At 41.7% G+C, this 25,147-nt stretch overlaps 2 protein-coding genes and 1 long non-coding RNA gene across 7 annotated transcripts; 2 read left to right on the forward strand and 1 right to left on the reverse strand.

The window, feature by feature from the left end:
• The first annotated feature begins 1,460 nt into the window (after positions 1 to 1,460).
• On the forward strand, positions 1,461 to 13,999 carry LOC115756838 (brefeldin A-inhibited guanine nucleotide-exchange protein 1). 5 transcript variants are annotated; one of them, XM_030696803.2, is made up of 12 exons: positions 1,461 to 1,499; positions 1,577 to 2,719; positions 3,764 to 4,081; positions 6,678 to 7,011; positions 7,237 to 7,659; positions 8,130 to 8,422; positions 8,855 to 9,128; positions 9,485 to 9,987; positions 10,260 to 10,581; positions 10,816 to 11,185; positions 12,178 to 12,851; positions 13,176 to 13,999. In XM_030696803.2, the coding sequence occupies exons 2-12, from the start codon at positions 1,635 to 1,637 to the stop codon at positions 13,782 to 13,784; spliced, it is 5,205 nt and encodes a 1,734-aa protein (XP_030552663.1). In that variant the 5' UTR covers positions 1,461 to 1,499; positions 1,577 to 1,634; the 3' UTR covers positions 13,785 to 13,999. The 5 variants fall into 5 exon arrangements, with proteins under 5 accessions (XP_030552663.1, XP_048128460.1, XP_048128462.1 ...); XM_048272503.1 differs by lacking the exon at positions 1,461 to 1,499 and having other exon boundaries at positions 1,506 to 2,719; XM_048272505.1 differs by lacking the exon at positions 1,461 to 1,499 and having other exon boundaries at positions 1,506 to 2,719; positions 12,178 to 12,918; positions 13,176 to 13,317.
• Positions 14,000 to 19,651: 5,652 nt separating this feature from the next.
• Positions 19,652 to 22,550, forward strand: LOC115756849 (3-hydroxy-3-methylglutaryl-coenzyme A reductase 1-like). The gene is made up of 3 exons (XM_030696818.2): positions 19,652 to 20,804; positions 21,124 to 21,652; positions 21,977 to 22,550. The coding sequence occupies exons 1-3, from the start codon at positions 19,771 to 19,773 to the stop codon at positions 22,217 to 22,219; spliced, it is 1,806 nt and encodes a 601-aa protein (XP_030552678.1). The 5' UTR covers positions 19,652 to 19,770; the 3' UTR covers positions 22,220 to 22,550.
• Positions 20,822 to 21,153, reverse strand: LOC115756850. Its single transcript, XR_004017257.1, has 2 exons — positions 21,034 to 21,153; positions 20,822 to 21,000 (listed from the first exon to the last, which is right to left on the reverse strand). It is a non-coding gene; the product is annotated as an uncharacterized LOC115756850 (long non-coding RNA).
• Positions 22,551 to 25,147: the final 2,597 nt, after the last annotated feature.

The raw sequence follows: 25,147 nt of genomic DNA on the forward strand, positions 1-25,147 counted from the left end.
GGTGAAAATAATGCAATACTACAAGGAAAAGAGGTTGAGCCAAATTCTTAATGAATTCCATGGTAGAGTATTAAGCTACAAAATACACTTGATGGAATCACCTATATAAGTATGGAGTTAGGCTGCACGTATGAGAGTTTTTACCGAAAATCTCTAGAGCACTTATGAATAATTTAAGCACGTGCATGGCCTATTAGCGCAAAACTGCGTTAAACAACAAACATTGTGGGAGGGTAATACAATTGGTGAAAATTATAATTCACAAAAGAAATTCTTAGTTCATAAAAGTTTCAAACTTCACCAATAATTTTGTGAATTATAGTTCAATCTTTCCAGGGTTGATTCATAATGGTTTTCTAACGATTATATGGCGGCCTTATAACAACTTTGTAACATATGATCGATTTCTTCATAAACCCTCCAATATTCTATAACGGCTATGTAATGGTCATATTCTATTATTACCAATTGATTTATAACGGCTCTGTAACAACTTCATGACGACTCTCTCTCTTGCTTTGCCTATAAAATTGGACATCAAATCACAACCCTTGCATCTTTGATTGAGATAGAGAATTTTCATTTCCTGCAAACATCTTTCATTCTATTGCTGGGTTATACATATAATGTTGTTCTTGTCCCTTTTAATATTCAATGTGGGATATAAAATAATATTTGTTGTGTCTTAGGAAAATAGCCGCTAGATGCTTTAAGCGTCGAGTTTTATACTCCGAGAATTAGAATTATCTTTAAGGATAATTTTCGCATGTCTTAGATAATTATTCTTACTTTTCTTGTCTTTTTCAACATATTTTCTACGGTTATTATTTTTCATATCATCTAATATTTTTCCAACATAATCACCCATGGTAATTGTTGTGATTATCCTTATCAGAATAAACTTACCTCATGGGAGGTAATTTGCCTTGAAAGGTGTAGGTTGGGTTTTATGGCCCAGTGAATTGACTTTATGGATTGCGATTAACCTTTTTTTTTTTTCTTTTGTAAAGTCAATTGCATGCGCTTCGTTCTATATTTGTAAAGCTACATAAATGTTCCCTTTGGCATGGCAATTAACAAATACAATTCAAAAACTAGCCTTTGGGGTCCTTAATGTGACCTTTGGTTTTATAAATACCAGCTTCGTGAGATACAATATTCTATATCGGATCGAAATTGATTAATAAAGTTCTGCAAATCACCTCTTATCGGTAAAATGTATGCAAATTGACCATAAAATAGCTTTAGTTTCCGTAAAAATCTTTTTTCAGATAGATAGTAATAATTTTACTTTATGTTACCACATATTTAAATTGACCATAAGTTATTTTTATGGTAATATTGCATGTTGCATCAACCGTAAGTTTTATGTTTTATAGGAATATCGCATGTTGCCATTTGGCAATTTGCAAGTGTTTTCCCATCATACGACACTAGAACTAAAAAGGACTATCACCTCCATCACGAAATTCCCCGCTCCGATCTGACAAAGTCGTACATCATCGCCCCCACATCTCTCTCTATTCTCTCTCGCTTCGCATCGTTCATCTGGAGACTGGTTCGCGATGCCATTTCGTCGCCGCCCCAGATCTGCAAATGCGCCGACTCCCTGAACCTCCTCCTCCTCCCCCTCAATGTCGGCCTCCCAATCCCTCGGCGGCCAGTCCCGCTGCGGCCGCGTGATCGGCCCCTCCCTCGACAAGATCATCAAGAACGCCGCCTGGAGGAAGCACTCCCACATCGTCTCCGCCTGCAAATCCGCCCTCGACAAGCTCGAGACCATCCCCTCCGCCCCCTCCCCCGTCTCGGCCGATCCTCCCTCTCCCTTGCTCGGCCTCTCCCTCTCCGACTCCGACTTCGTCCTCCAGCCCCTGATCCTCGCCCTCGACTCCGCCTACGGCAAGATCGTGGAGCCCGCGCTCGAGTGCGCCTTCAGGCTCTTCTCGCTCAACCTCGTCCACGCGGAGATCGGTGACGTCGCCGGCTATGGCGATCAGGCCAGCGCCGGTGGAGGTTCGGGCTCGATCTTGAGGCTGTTGCAGGGCGTGTGTAAGTCAGGCGGGATCGGGGAGGAGGCCATCGAGCTCGGCGTGCTTAGGGTTGCGCTAGCGGCTGTACGGTCGCCTTGCCTTTTGATTCGAGGAGATTGCTTGTTGCATTTAGTCAGGACTTGTTACAATGTGTATCTCGGTGGCCAGAATGGGACTAACCAGATCTGTGCCAAGTCTGTTCTGGCGCAAATCGTGGTGATTGTTTTCAGTCGGGCTGAGGAGGACTCGATGGCTGTTAGTTTCAAGACGGTGTCTGTTAGTGAGCTATTGGAGTTTACGGATAAGAATTTGAACGAAGGGAGCTCCATACATTTTTGTCAGAATTTTGTTAACGAGGTTGTTGATGCCAACGATGGGACTGCTGTGAATAAGAATTTGGAATTGCATTCGACCTCAGACTTGCAAAATGGGGATGTCCCTGGGGTGAAAGAGGATGAGAAACACGAATTGAGTGATGCAGAGTCGACTGACGGAGCTAAATCAGGCGGTGGCAGTAAGATTAGAGAAGACGGGTTTCTTCTTTTTAAGAACTTGTGTAAACTGTCGATGAAATTCTCAACTCAAGAGCAGACCGATGATCAAATACTTTTGAGAGGGAAAATTTTATCTTTGGAGCTGCTGAAGGTCGTCATCGACAATGGTGGTCCTATTTGGCGCACAAACGAGAGGCAAGTGACAGTTGCTATTTAGTTTTAAATTTCAGCCAGCCTTTTCAGCTTCAGTAACATAGGCAACTAATGTCAGCAAAATTGCTGTAGAATTAAAGCCAAATTTCTTATTCTTCAGCCTGCCATATGTATACGGGTAAACTCATAGTATATCATGGCCGATAGAGAGATTGAATCATGAACTCCATGATACTTGGCATGAAATCTCCTTTCTCCTTTTGAGCAATTTATGATTTCATTACAATGTTCTAACCATATCAACGCTTGATATTTTAACTTCTTGGTCATCGACCAGTGACTGTAATATTGTCCAGCCTAAGCTTTATTACAGTCTATGGGACTCTATAATTTTTGTTGTTGCTTTATACTGGTCTTTTTATCATGTAAAGAAATTATTACACACAAGAAATGATAGTTGGTTACGGGGTTGGAGGGTTTATGCAGAATATAATAGCTGACTATACAACAGGACAAAGTTCCCTGCAATCGTTGGGAATTCTTCTGTAATAGTGTGTAAGTTGCAAAGGATTTCCTCCTGGTGTCTGCAACTCACATGTTCTCTAGCCAAGACAGTGGTAGAGGGATGAATACATTTTAGTCGCCTGCCTAATTTTGTCCTAAATTAACAGGGTAAAGAATAAATGCGCAACAGTTGACTTTATATAAAACAATTCAGATTATTAATTGATGTACTCCGACATATTATTTGGAAGCTTAGCTTTTGGGATGTGATGTGTGAGTACCGTTAACACTGTTACATTCTATTTTGTTTTTTACGTGCACTATTACATGGGAGTTTTGTTATGTTGCGGGATACTCCATTGTTTGGTTTGCAATGGAAAAGGATAAGGAACGGAGAGAAGATATCAGTTATCCAAATTTGAAAATACTTAAGAGATTGGATTTTTAGGATACAACCTAGCGCCATGTGCTGTTAAGTTAGCATGTTTTGTTCATCAAGTTTGTGCACACATGCAGTTATAATGCTTCCCGAAAGTTGAGTGTTCGTTTCTAACGAGGCTTCATTTCCTTACCTTTGTGCAGGTTTCTCAGCGCCATTAAGCAGTTTCTCTGCTTATCATTACTAAAGAACAGTGCATTGTCAGTCATGGCTATTTTCCAGCTTCAATGTTCTATTTTTATGAGCCTCTTATCAAAGTTCAGATCAGGGTTGAAAGCAGAAATTGGAATATTCTTTCCCATGCTTGTGCTTCGGGTGCTTGAGAATGTTCTGCAGCCTAGTTTTTTACAGAAAATGACGGTTCTCAACCTATTGGAGAAGATATCTCAGGATTCGCAGATTCTCATTGATATCTTTGTTAACTACGACTGTGACTTGGATGCCCCAAACATTTTTGAAAGGTACTACTTACTAGCTATGTCTGAGAATTCTGTAATCTATCAAGGGTCTCCTTATGATATGAGCGAATTACAATCAATGTCAGCAATAAGCTTGGCCACCGGCGCTTAATAGATGCTTTAGTCATTGGTTTTATCGGAGCACTCGGATCATTTGTTCTTGAGAGGCTACAGAAGAATTGTTTGAGGCTGAAAGTTAGGTCGATATGGGAACTTTAAACTGAACTTTGCTTTAGGATCCGGCATCATGAGATAGCGAGTCCAGGATCTCGTGGAAATGCAGGATTAATACAGAATCTCATAGAACGTCTTATTGTTCTTTACTAAGTAAGCAGAGAGGTCTATATCTATAGGCTGATGGGACTCTTCATTGGCTAGTTTGCCTCATGCTATCCAAGTTCTGATGTTTTGTCTCATGCAGTCAATTGATTAAGGTTTCCTCGGGGTTAATTTGGTGGCTCCATTGTGGATTCTACCTCACGTGTTACCTGTCAATGACATGTTTCAGAAATTAGCTTATATTGGACTGTTATTGTTATTTGGTAGGAACTTGTTAGCAGTTTTGATGTAAGACCTCCGTAGCTTGCCTTTTTGAGAATATAGGATATTGTTTGGCTCTTTCTATCCTACAATTAATTCAGAGTGGTACTTTATTAACCATTTCTTCTATATCCCGCTATAGTCTATAAGTTTGGATACTTTGGAAGAAATCAAGAGTCCATGAGCCAAAGCAAACTGTCAAGTTAGTAATAAGTGATGCACCTGGTGGCTTTGACCCGGTAACTCTTGGGTTTGATTTCTACATCCCATTCTTGTTCTTGCCCATTGAAACTAGAGATACAGGCACTGGAAATTCCTGAAGTTTGGCAAATTGTTCAATTAGGTCCTACAATTCTCTTTTTCTAATTGGGTCACTAACTATAGATTTTTTGGGGTTGAATTGGTCCTTCCATTTAAAAACAATTGGAATTGCTGATGTTGCGTTAAGTTTCTATTCAAAGAAAATGTGGGATTCTACGACGCCATAAACAACTTTAGAGAGAGAGGCCAGTGAAGGGTTGAGCCACAGTGCACAACATGTCAAATGGGCAACACCTTCTCCTCCAAACCCCTTCTGCTGTCTGAACTTGACCTGCACTGACTTGCCAACACCTTATCCTCTAAACCCTCGCCTTCCCCACCGAGCAATCATCTCTTTGCACCTCTTGCAATCACAATTCAACACCATGCCATCCACCAAATCTATCTCTCACAACTCAGACTCGTTGGTGTATTCGATCAAGCAAGTAATAGTGGCACCGGAGGTCCTTGCCGGTGCTTGAGAGGGGTGACATGGCTCCAGCTGCCTCGTCTCCCTTTCTCTCTGTAGTAGGGTTCGAGTTTTTGATTCAATTTTCTAATTAATCCATGCCATCATCATAGGTACTGATATTCATGTCATCACTCATAAGTCCAGTCACCACTGACATGGAATCCATGTCTGTATCTCTGTTTGCTTTATAATGGAAGAATTGTGAGCAAAAAAGTACATAATTTGGGGACTCAATTGCACAAAAAAAATGTTAAGAGAACTGATTGACCAATTTGCAATAGTTTAGGGACCTCCAGTGCCTTTATCCCTTGAAAATAATAAATAAAAGCAGCAGCATAGTATTTTCTTGTTTATTTTGTGAAGAAAATCAATATATCTTTGTTCAAATAACTATTTGTAGGGTGGCACCTCATGGAAGATCCAACAATGGGACTGAATTTTATGTAAACTCGAGCTTAATGATGACAAATTTATGGGGAAGCATCAGTAATTTGTCATAGTCTACACCAAATTATTGATGACCGTCATCGGCAGGTCAAGATAATAAGAATGAACTTGTTTTGAACTACCCTTGAGGTTGTTTTCTGTGAGATTGAGAAGTAGCTATAATGTTGTAGTAATGTTCTTTGAACTGTGACAGTAGCCATCTTGTGGCACCACCACTGCACCCATTAACACAGATTGAAGCGGCAGAATTGCAAGCTGGGATTCGGAAGAGAGAAAGAGCCAGGAAAGAGAAGACGGAGAAGGGGGGCAAGGGGGGTAGTGGGTTGAAAGTATGCCAGGTTATGGAAAAAATATTTAGGCTGTGGCTTTTTGTTTGACCAAATTTGAAATGTTAAGGACTTTTAGTTTCTATTGGTGCTATTAAGATTGTAGAGAAATATGAGATATACTGAGATATGGTAGGCTCTTTAGAATTTAAGTAGTTGGCCACTCTGAAGTCTGAAACAACAGTGAACAAGGCATATCAGTAACGTGCTTTGAGCTTTCTTTGTAAGTTTTTTTTTGTCCCTGTCTATGGCGTGTGCCACCTTGGTTGGTGGTGATTTGAAATTATTACAGTGTCTTTTATTTTGGTTTGAGATTTGATAGCTTTGGTTCAAATAGAACCCATCACTTCTGGAAGCAGAATATTTTGTTGCCACCTTCAAACTTGAAAGCTATTGAGTCTACTTTGCCCTCATGTTGATTTTTACCTTCACTCAGTCCTTATCTATACTGAGTTTTTTGTATTGTTGTTTTCAAATGTATTAAAACCCTTATAATTCAATCAGATAATCGCAGGACTGTTAATGGTCTACTTAAAACTGCCTTGGGACCACCAGCTGGTTCAGCCACAACCTTGTCTCCAGCTCAGGATATTACCTTTCGGCATGAGTCAGTGAAGTGCTTAGGTACCATCGTTAAATCAATGGGAGGTTGGATGGACCAACAGCTGAGAATAGGAGAATCCTCTCATACACGATTTCCGGAAAGTGATGTATCAACAGAGGCTCATTCTACCTCCAATGGAGAGGATGCAGCTGTCTCAGATTATGATTTTCATCCTGAAGTAAATCCAGAATTTTCTGATGCTACCACCCTTGAGCAGCGTCGAGCCTACAAGATGGAGCTTCAGGTCATTTTCCGTTTATGGGGTTAGACCATATCAGTTAGTCATTAAGCTTGTCTGTAATCAAGTGACACCTGATTGCATATCTGCTATTTAGGTCTTCTATGCAATCTGTTGGCTTATACTCTTGCTTCCTTTGTCTCTTTTTCGCTGAATTAGATTCTTTTCAGTAGAATTGCGCTGAAAAGCCCCTCCCTGCCTTCACTGATTGTTTTTCTGACTTTCCTGCAGAAAGGTATTGCACTGTTTAATAGGAAACCTTCCAAGGGAATTGAGTTTCTTATCGGCACAAAAAAACTTGGTGGTTCTCCTGAAGAAATCGCTGCTTTTCTGAAGAATGCTTCTGGTTTGAATGAAACTGTGATAGGTGATTATTTGGGGGAGAGGGATGAGTTTCCCTTAAAAGTTATGCATGCTTATGTGGATTCGTTCAATTTCAAAGAAATGGATTTTGGGGAGTCCATAAGGTTCTTCCTACGAGGCTTCAGGCTGCCTGGGGAGGCACAGAAGATTGATCGCATAATGGAGAAGTTCGCTGAACGCTATTGTAAATGCAACCCAAGTTCATTCACTAGCGCAGATACTGCATATGTTCTTGCTTACTCTGTGATAATGCTTAACACAGATGCGCATAATAACATGGTTAAGGATAAGGTATGGTAGGATAAATTGCTCTTATCTCCATCTCTCAGATATTCTAAAGTTTCTGTAATGATTAAGTTGGTGCCTCATGCATTTGGTTTTTTTGGTTGAGTTGTCATTTCTTTATTTTTGCCCCTCGTGTGGATTCACAGTCACAGAATAATCGAAACTGTTTGAAAGTGTTGTTCATATGTGTCTTTAGGAACAGATTGAGACTTGTTGATTGTAGGAGTGTATCAACCGGTGCTTTTTCGGTGTTCATTAATAAAAGGGCAAGCCAAGAAACATATGCAACTACTTTTCTACAAAGTTCCTGAAAATCTTGTTCTTCTCTCTTTCAAGAGATCTTCTGTTGGAATATAATAGCTTGTAAATGCAATATTGCCGTATAGTGGCACTGGAATGATCTATGACCTTATTTGCTGAAATATGCAAAACTGACAGTAAGCCTGTGCTGATCATCTGCTCTGGTGCTAAAATAGATGAGCAAGGCTGATTTCATCCGGAACAATCGAGGAATAGATGATGGGAAGGATTTACCGGAAGAATATCTTGGTGCCCTTTATGATCAAATTGTTAAAAATGAAATTAAAATGAGTTCTGATTCTCCAGCTCAACAGAGCAAGCAGGCGAACAGCCTGAATAAACTGCTAGGATTGGACGGTATTCTCAATCTAGTCACTGGGAAGCAGACAGAGGAAAAAGCGTTAGGTGCAAATGGGCTTCTCATAAAGCACATCCAGGAACAGTTCAAGGCCAAAGCTGGAAAATCAGAGTAAGTTCATTAATAGCATATTCTGTTAGTTTCAAAGTTCGAACATATGGTGGTGAGTGGTAATCGAGGACATCTAATGGAGAGCATGTACAAGGCCATGACGATCTTGGTGTTTTCAGTTATGTACGTTGATTGTTCAGAAAAAGAAAAAAGAAAGAATGTGCTTGGCGTGTCATGTGCTTTTGTCAGTCTGCCTGAGTTGGATGAAAATCTGGGTTCTGTCGTTATGTCTCCTTTTCCATTGTAAGGGCTTTGCACATTTCCTCTGCATTAAAGATCTTGTTTATATTTGATAAATGTCAGGGGCTTCGTTGGAACCACCGTAAAATGATTAATGTCATGGGCACTGTTCCAGCCCATGAAAATTCCAACACTGCAATTTTCTCTTGAATTTTCTGAAGTTACTGATGTACTTTTTCTCTGGTGCGACAGGTCTACGTATCATTCTGTCACCGATATAGCAATACTGAGATTTATGGTGGAGGTCTGCTGGGCTCCTATGTTGGCTGCATTCAGTATGACACTCGACCAGAGCGATGATAGGCTTGCTACTGCTCACTGTTTGCAGGGATTTCGTTATGCCGTGCATGTCACTGCAATCATGGGTATGCAAACGCAGAGAGATGCCTTCATGACGTCTGTTGCAAAGTTCACTTACCTCCACTGTGCTGCTGATATGAAGCAAAAGAATGTTGATGCCGTTAAGGTATGTGCTTGCTTATAATAATTTGACAGGTGGAGTTTCACGTATTCTATTAGATGGTGGTACCATGGCACAACTTGTTGAATATGTGTATTGAAAAATTTAGATGGACTGCCTCCTCAGACATTTCTGAATTAACATTATGTGCAATAATTTGGTTTTGCTTCTTCAAACTGTATTTCTGTACCTTCTTGACTCTTCAAGATGATAGAGATTATAAGTCTCAGCAAAAAGCTAAGATACTTAGGTGTAATGAGGATTCTAGTTTTTAAGGTACTCTACGAGATGCTTGTTGCTTTTAGTGTTTTAACAGTTTTACGTTTGACCTTTTCATAATTTAGTGTTTCAACTTTGTGCAGGCAATCATATTGATTGCTCTTGAAGATGGTAATCATCTTCAGGAAGCCTGGGAGCACATACTAACGTGCCTTTCTCGAATTGAGCATCTTCAACTATTAGGAGAAGGTGCCCCTACCGATGCATCTTTTCTTACTGCATCAAATGGTGAAACAGAGGAACGAACACCTAAACCCATTGGCCTTTCATCTCTAAAGAAAAAGGGAACTATTCAGAATCCTGCAGTGATGGCTGTTGTTCGCGGGGGTTCATATGATAGTACTACAGTTGGAGTTAATTCTTCTGGACCAGTAACTCCTGAGCAGCTCAGTAACTTCATATCAAACTTGAATTTGCTGGACCAGATTGGGAACTTTGAGCTAAACCACGTCTTTGTTCATAGCCAACAGTTGAACAGTGAAGCAATTGTTGCTTTTGTGAGGGCCCTTTGCAAGGTTGCTATGTCAGAATTGCAGTCTCCAACTGACCCTCGGGTTTTCAGCTTAACAAAAATTGTAGAAATAGCGTAAGACTCTTTTAACTTTTTTTCTTCTGTTTGGTTGTCTGGATCAACTTCCACCTCGATAGGTCTGTGCTATGGAAAGCACATCACCTGAAAATTATCAGAAGAAACTGAAAGGTGTATGTGCCCTGTTGCAGTGCACATATCCGACATTTTCTTTGAAAGATGTCATCTTGATTGCATATTGAGTTTCTTCCATTATGTGTCATGCGCGTTCCTGTGGAAAATGAGAATTGGCTTTTACGTCTTTGTAATTGTGCATGTTTCTGGTGCAGGCATTATAATATGAACCGGATCAGATTAGTTTGGTCTCGTATATGGAACGTTCTGTCTGATTTCTTTGTGTCAGTTGGGCTATCAGAAAATCTTTCAGTTGCGATCTTTGTGATGGACTCGTTGCGGCAGTTGGCTATGAAGTTCCTGGAGCGGGAGGAGCTGGCAAACTACAATTTCCAGAATGAGTTTCTTAGACCATTTGTAATTGTTATGCAGAAAAGCAACTCCGCAGAGATTAGAGAACTGATAGTTAGATGTATCTCTCAGATGGTTCTCAGCCGCGTAAGCAATGTCAAATCTGGGTGGAAAAGTGTTTTCCTGGTATGTTAACTCTTCGATAAACTCTTTGACTTTAATTATACTATTTTTGATCAATTAAGGTTAGGGTAGCAGAAGGGTCAGAATATTGGAGGTTATGCATTTTATTGATGTCTCTTGTTTGTATATATCTGGTCCATGATGCTATGGCTGACTTGATTGAATTTTTGAGCTTTTAGAAACCGAAATCTCATTAGCCATGTCTTTTCTTCTGAGAGAGTATCTTGTTTTTTTCAGATTTTTACAGCTGCTGCAGCTGATGAGAGGAAGAATATTGTCTTGTTGGCCTTCGAAACCATGGAAAAGATTGTCCGTGAATATTTCCCTTATATAACTGAGACTGAGGCGATGACCTTTACGGACTGTGTAAGATGCCTCCTTGCTTTTACGACTAGCAGATTTAACAATGATGTCAGCCCCAATGCCATAGCATTTCTTCGGTTTTGTGCGGTCAAACTTGCTGAAGGTGAACTTTTGTCCAACGGGAAGAGCATAAGTGATGGTTCAACTTCAGATGCAGCAGAAGGTGGTGGTGAGGTTGTGTTGAATGCAGAAACTTTCATCAATAAGGACGAGCCATCATCTTTTTGGGTCCCTTTACTTGCTGGTAATTTGCCCTATAATTAATGTCTTATTCTAGATGCCGCTGCTTGGCAACCTTATCTACATGTTTGGCATCAGTGCCACAGACTTGAGATGACCTTGCCATTAAATAAAGCTGATCTTAAATGAAGTATTTATTGTTCTGAGAAATATATGACAGTTAGATACATGGTTGCTGATACATAAGGTTGAAAATTTATGAATCACCTGGTTCAGTTATCCGACTGTAACCCCTTGCAGTTTGAGGTGAGCATAGTTCTGTTTAGTTTAGAAGTTTTGAAGATTTAAATATCATATTTCCTTCGGTATACTATTGTGATCGGGCTGGAACTGGTTTTCAGAAATTTGTCTTTGATGTTGTATGGATAATGAGGGGCAAATTATAGAATTATATGCAGAGAATGTTCAAGCAGATAGCATATGATCAAATAGGTTGACTTTTTTATTTTCCTATTTTTTGAAGTATTTGAAGCTTTTGGTCAAGTTTTTCATAACATCATTAAGAGAATGGTCCTTTTGGTTGATATATTCATATAGCGATAGATAAATTGCCAACCTGGTATAGTGTCCTTTTATTTTTTGGTCAGAATAGTGTCCTTCAGTTGTTTGAAGTGAAAGAAAAACAAACAAATAAGGAGTAGTGTTGTTGCTCCGAGATGCAGGATTAGTGTCAAACAATTTCATAAAAAAATCTGGAACTAGGGCTTTATCTATGATGATATGCGTGGGCTCACCTTGAATCTGTCTCGCCATTTTTCACCTTCTCAGTGCTAATTCCTCTATAGACTCCTGTGGAGAGACCTTGAATCTGTCTTGCCATTTTGTTCTTTCATAGAAAAAGGAATTGCTCTTCATTGAGGTGAAACAAGTACACTAAAGATGTGGTACATGTATTTGCTGAAAGAGCTCCTTTGATTTTCTCTCACTACATTGCACATGCTATGTTTGACGTGAGGCTTGCATATGTAAGTCATTAACCTTGGTACTTTTATTCAGGGTTGTCAAAACTGACATCAGATTCCAGACTAGCAATCAGGAAAAGTTCTTTAGAAGTGCTTTTTAGCATACTGAAGGATCATGGTCATGTCTTCTCCAGCGAGTTCTGGATTGCTGTTTTCAACTCTATTGTTCTTCCGATATTCAATTTTGTCTCTGAGAAAGAGGTGCCTGTGAGGGATGACCAGTCATCACCTAGTGCTAGATCTTCACAATCTGAAGGAAGTACTTGGGATTCTGAAACTGCTTCTGTGGCTGCACATTGTTTAGTAGATCTCTTTGTTAGTTTCTTCGATGTGGTGAGGCCTCAACTGCCTGGTGTTGTTTTAATAATAACAGGGTTCATAAAGAGTCCTGTTCAAGGTACTGCCAGTACAGGTGTTGCTGCACTAGTGCGATTAACAGATGACTTGGGCATCAGACTTTCAGAGCATGAATGGAGGCTGATATATGTGGGTTTGAAGGAAGCAACAGAATCGACTATTCCTGGATTTTTGAAGGTTCTAGGAACCATGGATAACATTGAATTCACTCGTTATTCTCAGACAGATTTGGAAATGGATTCCGATCACGGGCTCAGCAGTGATGACATTGAGGATGATAATCTTCACACTGCAGCTTACGTGATTTCGCGGATGAAGAGTCACATTGCTGTGCAGCTACTCTTGATACAGGTACCTCTTGAGTCCCTATGATCAGATGCATTCACGTACTGAATAGGACCATCTTCTAATTTCATCTGTGGGTCTCAATTCTCCTGTGCAATTAATTTATCCTCCACTCAAGCGATCCTCCAAAAGTATCTTTTGATTGCTCCATATATTCACTGATAGACCATTCGTGTCGTGCTCCTTTTCTTTGGTTTGCTTTTATGCTGCAAGCTTGTTTCTCATTTTTTATGTAATTTTCTTTTCTGGGGAAGATCTCTAAGGAACATCCTTGTGGCAAGTTTATGTCAGTGTATTGATCATCCTGGAATTCTTCTCTTTTTTGTACAGGTGGTGGCCGATCTGTACACGTCACACCCAAAATCTCTATGCCGAGGCAATATTGCAACCATCCTGGAGTTATTTTCTTCAGTTGCTTCACATGCCCACCAACTGAACTCTGAAATGAAACTGCAGAAGAAGATTCAGAGAGTGTGCTCTGTGCTAGAGCTCTCAGGTCCACCCATTGTTCATTTTGAAAACGAGTCTTACCAGAGCTATCTCAACTTTCTTCAGTATTTGCTCCTGCAATTTCCTGGATTGTCCAGTGAGATGGGCACGGAATCACGGCTGGTCACAGTGTGTATGGAAGTGGTGCAAACATACTTGAATTGCACGAGCCCTCGATTCGCGCAGGTGAGATCGGCGAACCGGCTGGTTCTTCACTGGATTCTCCCGCTAGGTTCGGCGAAGAAGGAAGAACTGGCGGCCAGGACGGCATTAGTTGTGACGGCGCTGAGAGTGTTGGGCAATCTGGAGAGAGACACGTTCAGGAGGCACGCCTCACGATTTTTCCCTTTGTTGGTCGATCTCGTGCGGAGCGAGCATAGCTCTGGGGAAGTTCAGCGTGTCCTTACATACATATTTCAACAATGTATAGGTTCCATAATAATGGAATGACGATTTCACCTCACACCTCCGAAAAAATTTTGCGATCCCGCGTATAATTGGTGTCACCACCAGTTTGAAAAAATCCTTTACCCTTTGATTCTATGGCAGGATAGAGAGCACGATTCCCTCTGTAAAAGTTCCCTCTTCCTTTTTCCCCACTTGGAAATGTACTGTATAAATGGCGAGGTTGTCGGCCTACCTATACTTTGTGAGTCTCCTTTCTCCGTCGATTCTCAGAGCTCTCTCTAATCTTAGTCAACAATGGTGGATGCAAAGGAGTAACGCGCCACTTTAGAACATCGCTCGTACGCGATAGCCACTTGGGATTGCATAGTCAATGTGGGCTTCCATGGCGCTCGTCATGATGTCTTTGGTCCCCCCCCCTCGCTCTCTCCATGTTGAAAAGCAAAGTCCAATGTATCGATCTTTGCTCGGTACACCGCCCTTGAATCTTGACTTGTTCACCCCAGTCGCACATAATGCTGTTCAAGTCCCTCATGCTCTTTGGTGTCAACGCTGCGTGATTCCATGTTTGTATGTATCCTCTTTTATTTTGTCTTTTACTCTCCCTCCCTCTTCTTATATTTCAGAACTTCCCTTGCTCTAATTTTGTCACATTCTTTTGGCACGGGTGATTAATTTCATACGGTTAGTTAGAGTAGAGATCCCTCACTTAGAGAATGCTTTCGATCTTCATTTGGTTCCCCCACCCAACCCCCCCGCGGAAGGGCTGGCACCGGATGACGGCATATGATTTAGTCATCAATTGGATATTCAAACTCGCTAAGAGGCGGCCGTGACTAAAACTCTTAAAAGCGGGTCTGAGAAGTCCCCCATGCTGTTGCGCAATTTGGCCGTTCAAGCGTATCTATAGAGCGAATACTTTTGTTTCTGGATAATTATCGGATGGACGTTCTTTTTATTAGAAAACTTCTGCATTTTCTATCGTGGCGTACCTCGAGTCACAATGGCCAGCGGGAGGAAAACTCTCCGAGAAACAAACGATACGGATCACAACATCGTCTACCAGAAAATGCCTGTCCATTTACTCAAGAAACCCATCTCCTCTTGCTTGGGAAAAAGTAGGAACGAAAGGGAGCTTCTCCATATTTATAGCATTTATTGTTTAAACTTCCAAGCTTCGACAACGCTTTGCCGATTGTGAGCCGCGAGAAGTTAATCCAAATGGGAACGTAACCACACACCTTTCAATTCTCTTTCTGTAATTGAAGCAAATCAATAATGAAAAAACAAGGAGAGGGGGGTTCTCTCTCATGTGTCAATGTCTCTCTCTCTCTCTCTCTCTCTCTCTCACTTCATCTGTAAATCTAAGTGTCGAAACGAAGCTGGGGGCAAACATCGGTCCCATTCAAAAGAAAAAGAATAATTGATTGCCGTGGTTTCTAAGCTCCCCACCCGAAGTTGCGGTCTGGCCGCTTGAGTCATAATCAGGTCGCGTCTCCAACCCCTTTTGCCAACATTAAATGTTTCCCCACCTCTTTTGAAGATGTGCATCACACCCCCCCTCCCCTCCTCCACCCCCCTCTCTCTTTAATTGAACTCCTTTTCTGTTGAGTCATGATGGCATGTATTGCCCAAATCCACTCCCAATAACCTGATGATGATGTGTCAGTGTTGAGTCCCTTTCCCTTTCCCTTTCCCTTCGTTCAGTGTGCATCACGAAAAGGCCAAAAGGTAAAATCTAGACTTGGCGTCGCTTAGAAATCGATAGCCGAAAAGCGCTGCGAATTACACAGGATAGAAGCGATCGAGCCATGTAAATTGCTCCTCGGGATGATCCGGGCTCGATCCGATAGATTCGTCGTGTCTTCTCATTTGTACAAATTCTTGATTCGATCGTGCTCGACGTGCGGAACGGTGTTTTTGATAGCGACCATCGCTCCGTCGCTTACTGAAACCCTGATGAAAAGTCGTTGCAGCATGCTGCACGGCACGAGAAAGAAATGTCCCCGTTTCATCTCTGTCTCATGTCTGGACTTTTTATTTTTCCTTCTTGTGGATAACGAACGGAACTCTTAATCGAAAATGACGCGATTTGGACAAAAATGCACGATGATGTGATCTACTTAGAATTAACTTCGAAATGAAACTAGAACATGCTACATAAATTTCACTCGGAGGAGGTCGATTATTCATATTTATTTCACTACATAATCATCATATTTTGTGATCGTTAAAGTCACCGAATGCACCTAATTAGAGCGTTCTTTTTCTTCCCAAGTTGCTCATTGACAAATAATCATTCAAGTTGGGGACACAAATGCATTATCGGGCACACGGATTTTGATTTCTTCGAGCGTTGCATTTCATGACATTAAGCAAAATGAACTGGCGCCCACCACAGCAGACTGGAACGAAAGTGCATGGATCCAGATCTCTGCCGCAGAGCAATCGCCTTCAACTTCCCTGCAAATGATTATTGTATAGCCAGCAGTATTTCGTTTACTTTCCTAGCATGTATGATCCTTTTCACACTGCCCTTATACAAGAACTTGGCCATGCTTGGAGATGGACAATGTTGAATGTTTGGGATTCGGATGAGGTCAATCGAGCTTTTGTGATGTCCATCCAATACATGCAACCAAAAAAGCAAAAAAAAAAAAAAAAAATTTGGGTGGAGATTTTTCGTTGAGCGCATCGTGATTACGATCGCTTATGAAGCCAGAACCGCCGCTTTCGAAATCAAAACCGGGGAGGGTGAAAGATCGGGATTGACTTAAGTTGTTATGGAATCGAATTATGTGAGGGACAATGATTTCGAGCGAAATGAGGAACCTAAAACGATATGAGAAAATTTATCCCGAGTAACAATGTTATGGAACTTTAGTCTTTCATTTTTTAATTTTTTTTTAAGTTAATATGCATTGGAGGAAATTTTTTTTGGTTTCAGAGCGATGAGTCGTTACCTGTGCATTGAATGAGTAACGAGGAATGGAGACGTCAAAGTTGGTCGGCTCAACGCATGTTAAAGTGTCGTGCAAAAAATTAACAGTTGAACAATATACACGGCCTCATTTTGCAGACTTTTTCTCCAATTAAGAAATAACTATACTAAAACTTTCTTTGTCGTTGACCTGTCCACAATTCATTTGGCAATTATGGGAAGGACTTGAGGTTGCATCAACTGCCAAAGAGAGAATAAAAAGGGAAAGATATGGTAAAAAAAACAAAGGATTAATATATGTATTATGCTTCCGAATTTTGATAACGATATAAGCACGACTAAAATAGTAAAATTTAACAGCGATATAATCCCGACTAGGTCTCGATCGAAACCCTCCTGGCATCGACCCTTTTTTTTAAAAAATAATTATTATTATAACCGGCGATAATTATCGTGCGAAGCTATCATGAATGTTTTTCGGAAAGAGCAAATGCTCATTCACCCAACGATACCGCGTTAATTATTCCATAACTCTTTACCCGACATGACGAGTCATCTATTCCTTCCTTTTCGAAAACAGAATTTAATTTTTTTTCTGTATTTTCTCATGTCAGTTGTTAACTAGATTAAAACAAAAACACGGCATGAACCAAAACCAAAAAAAAAAAAACAAATGATGTAAAAAAAAATCCGAACCCTTGTCCTTGTCGCTCTGGATACTTCATCCCGTGTCTGTTTCTCTCTCCGAGTCTTATGCAATTTCTGCATGAATTGCATGCCACCAACCTTCGGCATTTATTTGGAGAAAAATATAAATGTGATGTGAACCCTAATTTGACTTTTGAGAGCCGGGCACTTCATCCAACTTTGGACGTAAACGGTCGAAATTAAAAGGATGTCCTTTCATTCAATCCCCTGTGTTCGATTCTGATTGGTCCATGCCATCCATTAAACACTCGTAGGCTTGTATGTATAGTGATCTTCCCTCCGCGTAAAATTAGTCTTAAATGTGCACGCAAATGACATTATGGGTTGGGCAGTACATCAACATAATAATCGTCTTAATTTCGCATCACACGCGGTAACTTGCGCCAACTTTTTTTGTTTTTTTCAAGTCTTTGTGAAGAATATTCATCCGCTTTTAACTTTGTTCGTTCAAATTTTGAATCATTCTTCGGATAAAAGCGAGTAAGAGAATACCTCTATGAATGGATCACGATAAATATGTATTTTATATGATTTATTGCGAGCCGGAGCTTGGAACGAGCCCGGTTGAAATTTCCGCCAATGATAAATTACGCAAACGAGCGAGAGGCGACTAAGCTGTGCACGACCATCCTCTCACACCATATAATAACCGCAGGGGGGGACATGATTAGTTAAAATTTCCTCTCTCCTTGTTATTCGAAATATCGAGATTAATTATTCGCTCAACTACTAATCTTATTTCTGCCCTTGGTTTTGATGAAGAGAAAAAGTTCACCGCCGGCATGCATTGCATTATTCAAAGTTGCCAATTGGACTCCAGCTCTGCTAACTTCTCCCTCACCCAACCAACCACATGACAAAAATTTTCAAGTCAAACAGGGACAGCTGCAGATAAAGCATGAGCACATAGTTCAAAATTGATCTCATTTCCCCATTATAAAACGGTATTGCAGTCAAAGGGTCAAAGGTGAGACCCTAATTCCTGTTTTCTCATAAGGGCAAGCAAAACCTGCTTAATTGGTCTCTATTGGGTAACGCCAACCCAAATCACCTTAAGCTATTTGACTTTTTAAAGCAGCCAAAAGTGAAAAAACCACCTCATGTTATGTTAAAATATAGACCCACATATTTTAAGTGAATTTTAGGGTTAGGTACGAAATTGATGTTAGTTGGGCCTTCTTTTTGGAGGTGTAAATGTACCTAAGTCATAAGTTGAAGGTGGCAAGATTCTAGCTCTTGAGATTAGTCTTGGAAGGATTGAGCTTGTTGGTTTTGATCAAACTACGTACAAGTGGATTGGTGATGTTTGAAGGATTGAAAGGTACATAACCCCCGTTATTCCATATAGCAGCGGGCACGACATCTTAGGGCATTGGTTCGAGATTAAATGTCAATCAAGTAATTTCAATTCGTGGGCGTGAGATTACTGTACTTCGCGTCCCCTCTCATTAAGAGAAAACAAATAAGGAAATTAAAATGGTTTAGCGTCCTACCCCGATGGGGTAATCTCCTAGGACTTAGTATGATCGGGACAACGGCTCTTGAGTTTTGACTAGAACAATATAGGGAAAATAATCAAAATAGTCCTAAACCTCCTGCCTTTCGTTGGAGGCTTGCAGCTAGCGACCCTCACCTAGGGGCCGACGACTTCCGCCAACCCTCGGCTGGTCCTGTCAGCCCAAAGCCAAAAAAAAAAAAAAAAGAAAAAGATAGAAAGAATTATTAAAAAAATAATTAACAAATTTGAAAAATATTTAAATATCATTAAAAATATTGAATTAGCAAAAACATAAAAGGTTTAGGACTTAATTGACTAAAAAAAAGATGTTTAAGACTGAATTGGCATAATTGCAAGAAGTTTATGAATTTTATGGTTATTCTCCTGAAAATAATATTGCGGGCGTAATATAATTTATCGAGTACTTCATTAAAGACGCTATGTTTCTTGTTATGGTAGGGAAATCGTATCATGAAGGCTCTTAAAATGGGAGATAGAAGTGACAAAAGGCAGAAGCAAAAATGTCCACAATTTTTTTTTTTTTTTGCCCTTTTAGAAAGATTTCGAGCTGAAATGGCAAAGAAGAAGACAATAAAGAGATCTACCAATTCTCTCACTTTGACTCTCCTTGATCACTCTCGCACGTGCCAACACTCTCTCACTGAAAAACTGAAATTACCTCATTACCCCTCCAATCCTGCGTGAACCCCCCTCCTCAACGACCCTATAAATACCGACCCTCCTATACTATCGCTCCTCCATTCAAACCCACAGTACAAACTCCCTCCACTATTATCTCTCTCTCTCTCTCTCTCTCTCTCCCGGTCATTTCGTCGAACACCTCTCTCCCTCCCTCGTCGCCGGCAGCCCCGCCGCCGCCCACGATGGACGTTCGCCGGCGACCTGACAAGGCCCTCGACGGCCACGTCAACACCAAGTCCAAGCAGCACCAGGACGCCGTCGCCGGCTACGCATCGTCCCTCAAGGCGTCGGATGCCCTGCCGCTCCCCCTCTACGTCACCAATGCCGTCTTCTTCACGCTCTTCTTCTCCGTCGTTTACTACCTCCTCTCGCGGTGGAGGGAGAAGATCCGCACGTCGACGCCGCTCCACCTGGTGACCCCCGCCGAGATGGCGGCCATCGTCGCCTTCGTGGCCTCCTTCATCTACCTCGTCGGGTTCTTCGGCGTCGACTTCGTCCAGTCCCTCATCCTCCGTCCCGCCGGTGATGTGTGGACGGCAGACGATGAAGAGGATGAGGTCGTGGTCGCCGGGGCCGATCACGAGAAGATCCTCCTCAAGGAGGATTCCCGCAGTTCGCCCTGTGGCCAGGCTCTCGACTGCACGCCAATCGTGCACAAACCTAAGTTTGTCGATCCGGTCGTGCAGGACGCCCCGAAAGAGAAGGTGATTGAGGCAGTGCCCAGCGCTTTATCCGAAGAGGACGAGGATATTATCAATTCGGTTGTCCAGGGAAAGACGCCATCGTACTCGCTCGAGACGAAGCTTGGGGACTGCAAGAGAGCTGCTGCGATTCGGCGCGAGGCGTTGCAGAGGATCACGGGGAAGTCCCTCTCGGGATTGCCCTTGGAGGGCTTCGACTACGAGTCCATATTGGGACAGTGCTGCGAGATGCCAGTTGGATATGTGCAGATACCAGTGGGGATTGCTGGGCCACTGTTGCTTGACGGGAGGGAGTACTCTGTCCCGATGGCGACCACCGAGGGGTGTCTGATAGCGAGCACGAACAGGGGCTGCAAGGCCATTTTCGTGTCCGGTGGCGCAGCCAGCGTCGTGTTGAGGGATGGGATGACCAGGGCTCCTATCGTGAGGTTCGCCACGGCGAAGAGAGCGGCTGATCTCAAGTTCTTCTTGGAGAATCCCGCGAATTTCGACAGCTTGGCCGTTGTTTTCAACAGGTTGGTTTGGTTTTTTCCTGTTTAGAAGGTCTCTTCTGGGTCGATATCACTCGTTGAGTCTAATAATACGTAGTAAAATCGGTGTACAGTATGTTGAAAAGGATTGAGCTTGGTGGCCTTTGGTTCAAGATCAGAAATTGCGAGCCTTAAGACTAGTGGATCGTAATTTTTGATAAGTGGTGCATATGTAGTTTTCCTGATTTGCATGATGATTACTTTATGTAGTTACCTTTTCGCTTTTTCTCCTATTTTGGCATTTATAGTTGAGTTTTGGTTTGAGCATTCATTGATGATGTTTGTTGCAATTGCTTCTGAACAGGTCCAGTAGATTTGCAAGGCTCCAAAACATCAAGTGTGCGATTGCTGGAAAGAATCTGTACACGAGATTCTCCTGCAGCACAGGAGATGCGATGGGCATGAACATGGTCTCGAAAGGAGTCCAGAACGTTCTGGACTTCCTCCAGAACGACTTCCCCGACATGGACGTCCTCGGGATCTCCGGGAATTACTGCTCCGACAAGAAGCCGGCGGCGGTGAACTGGATCGAGGGGCGAGGGAAATCCGTAGTCTGTGAGGCCACCATCAAGGGCGATGTGGTGAGGAAGGTGCTGAAGACGAGCGTCGAGGCCTTGGTCGAGCTCAACATGCTGAAGAACCTCACTGGCTCCGCCATGGCTGGGGCTCTCGGAGGCTTCAACGCCCACGCGAGTAACATTGTGGCAGCCGTCTATATCGCCACGGGTCAAGATCCCGCCCAGAATGTGGAGAGTTCTCACTGCATAACCATGATGGAGGCCCTTAACGATGGAAAGGACCTTCATGTTTCTGTGACCATGCCTTCTATTGAGGTATAAAATCAAGCCCCTTTGCATATCTCACTTGTTTATCCTCTAGGAATATCTCTAACAAATGAACAAAGACTGTTAGAAAAGAGAAATTCTAATAGAGTGAGTTAGCGGAGTTCAGAAAAGGACATGGCTTTAGGGAATACAAAAACAGGATGTGAACTTGGCAATGCTTCACTAGTGATTTCGCTGAATCCGGATGCAACTTCGACATGGGAATTGATTGTATTTTATTCTTGTTTGCATATGATAGAATCTAATAGAAAATTTCCACGAATATCTAATGAGTCTGGAATTAATGGTGCGATTTCTTTCTTTCATCATCAGGTGGGTACAGTTGGAGGCGGGACTCAGCTCGCTTCCCAGTCGGCATGTCTGAACCTGCTCGGCGTGAAAGGTGCTAACAAGGAGGCAGCGGGAGCTAACGCGAGGCTTCTGGCCACGGTCGTGGCCGGCTCTGTCCTCGCCGGTGAACTCTCTCTCATGTCGGCTATCGCGGCGGGGCAGCTCGTGAACAGCCACATGAAGTACAACAGATCCAGCAAGGACGTTACCAAGCTCTCCTCTTAATCTAACACTACCAGTATAAAACACAGGACATGCGAAAGAAGAAGGAAGAGCCATTGGAAGAGGCCTCGACTGTGTGTCTGTAACTCTGCATAAGGCATACCGAAAAAAAGAAAGTAGTGGGCATATATATCCAGCTCTTTAGATCCAGGGTCGGAGGGAGGGAGAGAGAGAAGATGATTGTGGGAAAACGCAAGGAAAGATTTGCAGAGCAGAAACTGGACTCAAAGAGTCAAGTTTGTAACCTGTGTTCTTTCTTTCTTTCTTTCTTTCCGTCTTTCTTTCTTTCTTCATGTTTGTTCTGTTTTCTTTCCTGAATTAAAAAGCAATGTAAGAAGGTCCTGCAAATATTGTCAATAAAGTCCCGAACTTTTAAATTGTACCAATTTAATCTTATACTTTTTGAAAGATACGCCAATGTAGTCATAAACCTTTTTGTCAAATACAAATTTATGACTAAATTGACGAAAATTAAAAAAAAAAAAAGAATTGGGACCAAATCCCACAAAACTCCAAAAGGTTTCTTCCAACTGTGGTGAGATTTGTTTCAGCGTGCCTACATCCGATTCCTAGCCCAACATCAATCTCCCCTGAGAAGGCTGGCGAGCTAAACACGGTTTCCGAGCCCCCTCCGTCGTCGTCCAGTGCATGTGAACGGGTCACGTTCGGTGTCGCGTCTCGTGCAATTGACTCGATCGTGTTGCCCGAGTCACTACCAACACATTTGCACCCTTTGAGCCCCGATGCGCTGGCGTCGTTGCTGCATAGACATAGACTACACAGGATTGAGACACCGGCCAGTTCACATCTCCACCACGTGCGCGGGGCCGCCCATGCCGGGCGAAACTTTTCCTCGTACGAAGGGATTTCACGTGAATAAGATGACTCTACGAACAAGTTCGGTACGCTAGTTCGGTCTCATTCTCGTTGCCTCTGCGGCATTACAAGGTCAAAATCGAAGGACGATAGATTCAACAGATATTTCATATGATTGTACCGGTCGATCGAGGACGAAACGACACGACAAGGAACGATTCTTTTCTTTGGAATTGGTCGACTGATTCCTTCTCCTGTCTTCTCGTCCCCTCCAAAGTCCATCCCATGCATGTTTCACGCGACGTGAAGCCCCGCCACCATGATGCACGGACGTTCTTGAGGTGGGAATTTGTGGTCGTGATCAAATTTGAGGAGTGGTGAGGTGAATTTGATTTATGTTTGACATTAGCCCTTGTGTGTTGACAAAAGAAAATGCATTTGATTTTTTTTTATTGAATAATGTCATGGGAGGACGCTTATTTTAGTAATAGACCAAACGAAAATTCCTAATTTCGCATGCTATCATGTTTGTGTGTGGATGTGTGGCGACACTTCAGAGGTCGTGCAATACCTTTAAAATTTCAATCAAGCCTCTTTGGCCAGAAAGGGAAAAAGTAGGCTAAGTCTTAATTTACACGGGGATAAGTACACCGGATGGCCTAAAACTTGCTGCGAAAGTGCGATTGAGATCGAAATCTTTCGAAAAGTGCAATCATGCTCCAAAAAACTTGTTAGATTGGTGTGATCAAGTCATTCCGTTTACTCCATCCGACTTGGCTAACGTGTGGCTTTATTTTTTTTTTTTTCAGTTATTTTCTCTATCCTACAAGGCGATGACGTGGCCAAACGAATCACGAAATATAAGACTAAAACGGTGACGCTCTGGTCGAAATTTGATCTGTTTATAATTTTTATTATATTATATTAAAAATAAGCAAACAAATAAAAACATAAAAAAGAGAGAGAGGAAGACGCTGGCAAGGGTTGTGCGAATTATTTATGTGGATCCCACAATATATATATATATATATATATATATATATATAAATGGAATAAGTGCATTAGAAATCCTAAAACATACTCGATGAAATAATGTATTTTGTCAAAAAATATAGTTGTGGTTTCATATGGAATTAAAATCATATACCGGTTTACATTATAGAGTACATCGGTAAGAGACTTATATGAGTTGGAAACGTGCGAATAGTTCACGTGATCAATCAATCACGCAACATCTCTCAGGACGACCAGCGTGCCATGATCCAAAATTAATCCGAACTCCACGAAATCGACCTCGACAGGCCAAGTGGGTGACGAATGAAAAAAACATTTCGGCTCACAATCGAATTAGGTACGACAAGACCTCTTTTTTTGTTGTTGTTGTTGTTGTTGTTCTCTAATGGTTGTGACTCAATTATAAATTTGGCTTGTGAGGACATCTTTAAATTCAAATCGCGTTTTCTTTCTTAGATAGAACCAGAATCTGAAATCGGCCTAGCTAAATCTGCAGCCTGAAAATTCATCGTACAGAAAGCAGAAAAATAAAAAAAAAATAGTCCGCGGCGAACGAGTTCAGTATACTAGTCCGATCATATTCTCGTTGCCTACGTGGCATTACGAGATCAAAATCGAAGGACGCGTGAATTCAATAGATATTTCAAATAATTGTACTGATCGATCGATGACAAGACGATTGCAACAAGCAACACATTTTTTTTTTGTGGAATTGGGCGACCGGTTCCTCTCGTCTGTCTTCTCTCTTCTTTGTCCTCTCCAGTGTCCCATTCCATGCATGTTTCACGCAACGTGAAGGCCCCGCCGCGACCATTCACAGACGTTTTGAGGTGGAATATGAGGTCGTGGTGAATCTGATTTATATTGACTTTAGCACTTTTGTTGACCCCAAAAAAAAAAAATATGCATTTGATTTTTTTTTTATATTTAATGTCATGGGAGGACACTTATTTAGTAAAAGAGTAAACGAAAATTTCTAATTTCGTATGCTATCATTTTTTTGTTTTTTGTTTTTTTGTGTGTGGGGGGGAATGTGTGGCTATACTTTAGAGATCGTGCAATACTTTTAATTGCAATTAAGCCTCTTTGGCCAGGAAAGGG

This window comes from Rhodamnia argentea, chromosome 11, assembly GCF_020921035.1.
Source record: "Rhodamnia argentea isolate NSW1041297 chromosome 11, ASM2092103v1, whole genome shotgun sequence".
Classification (NCBI taxonomy): domain Eukaryota; kingdom Viridiplantae; phylum Streptophyta; class Magnoliopsida; order Myrtales; family Myrtaceae; genus Rhodamnia; species Rhodamnia argentea.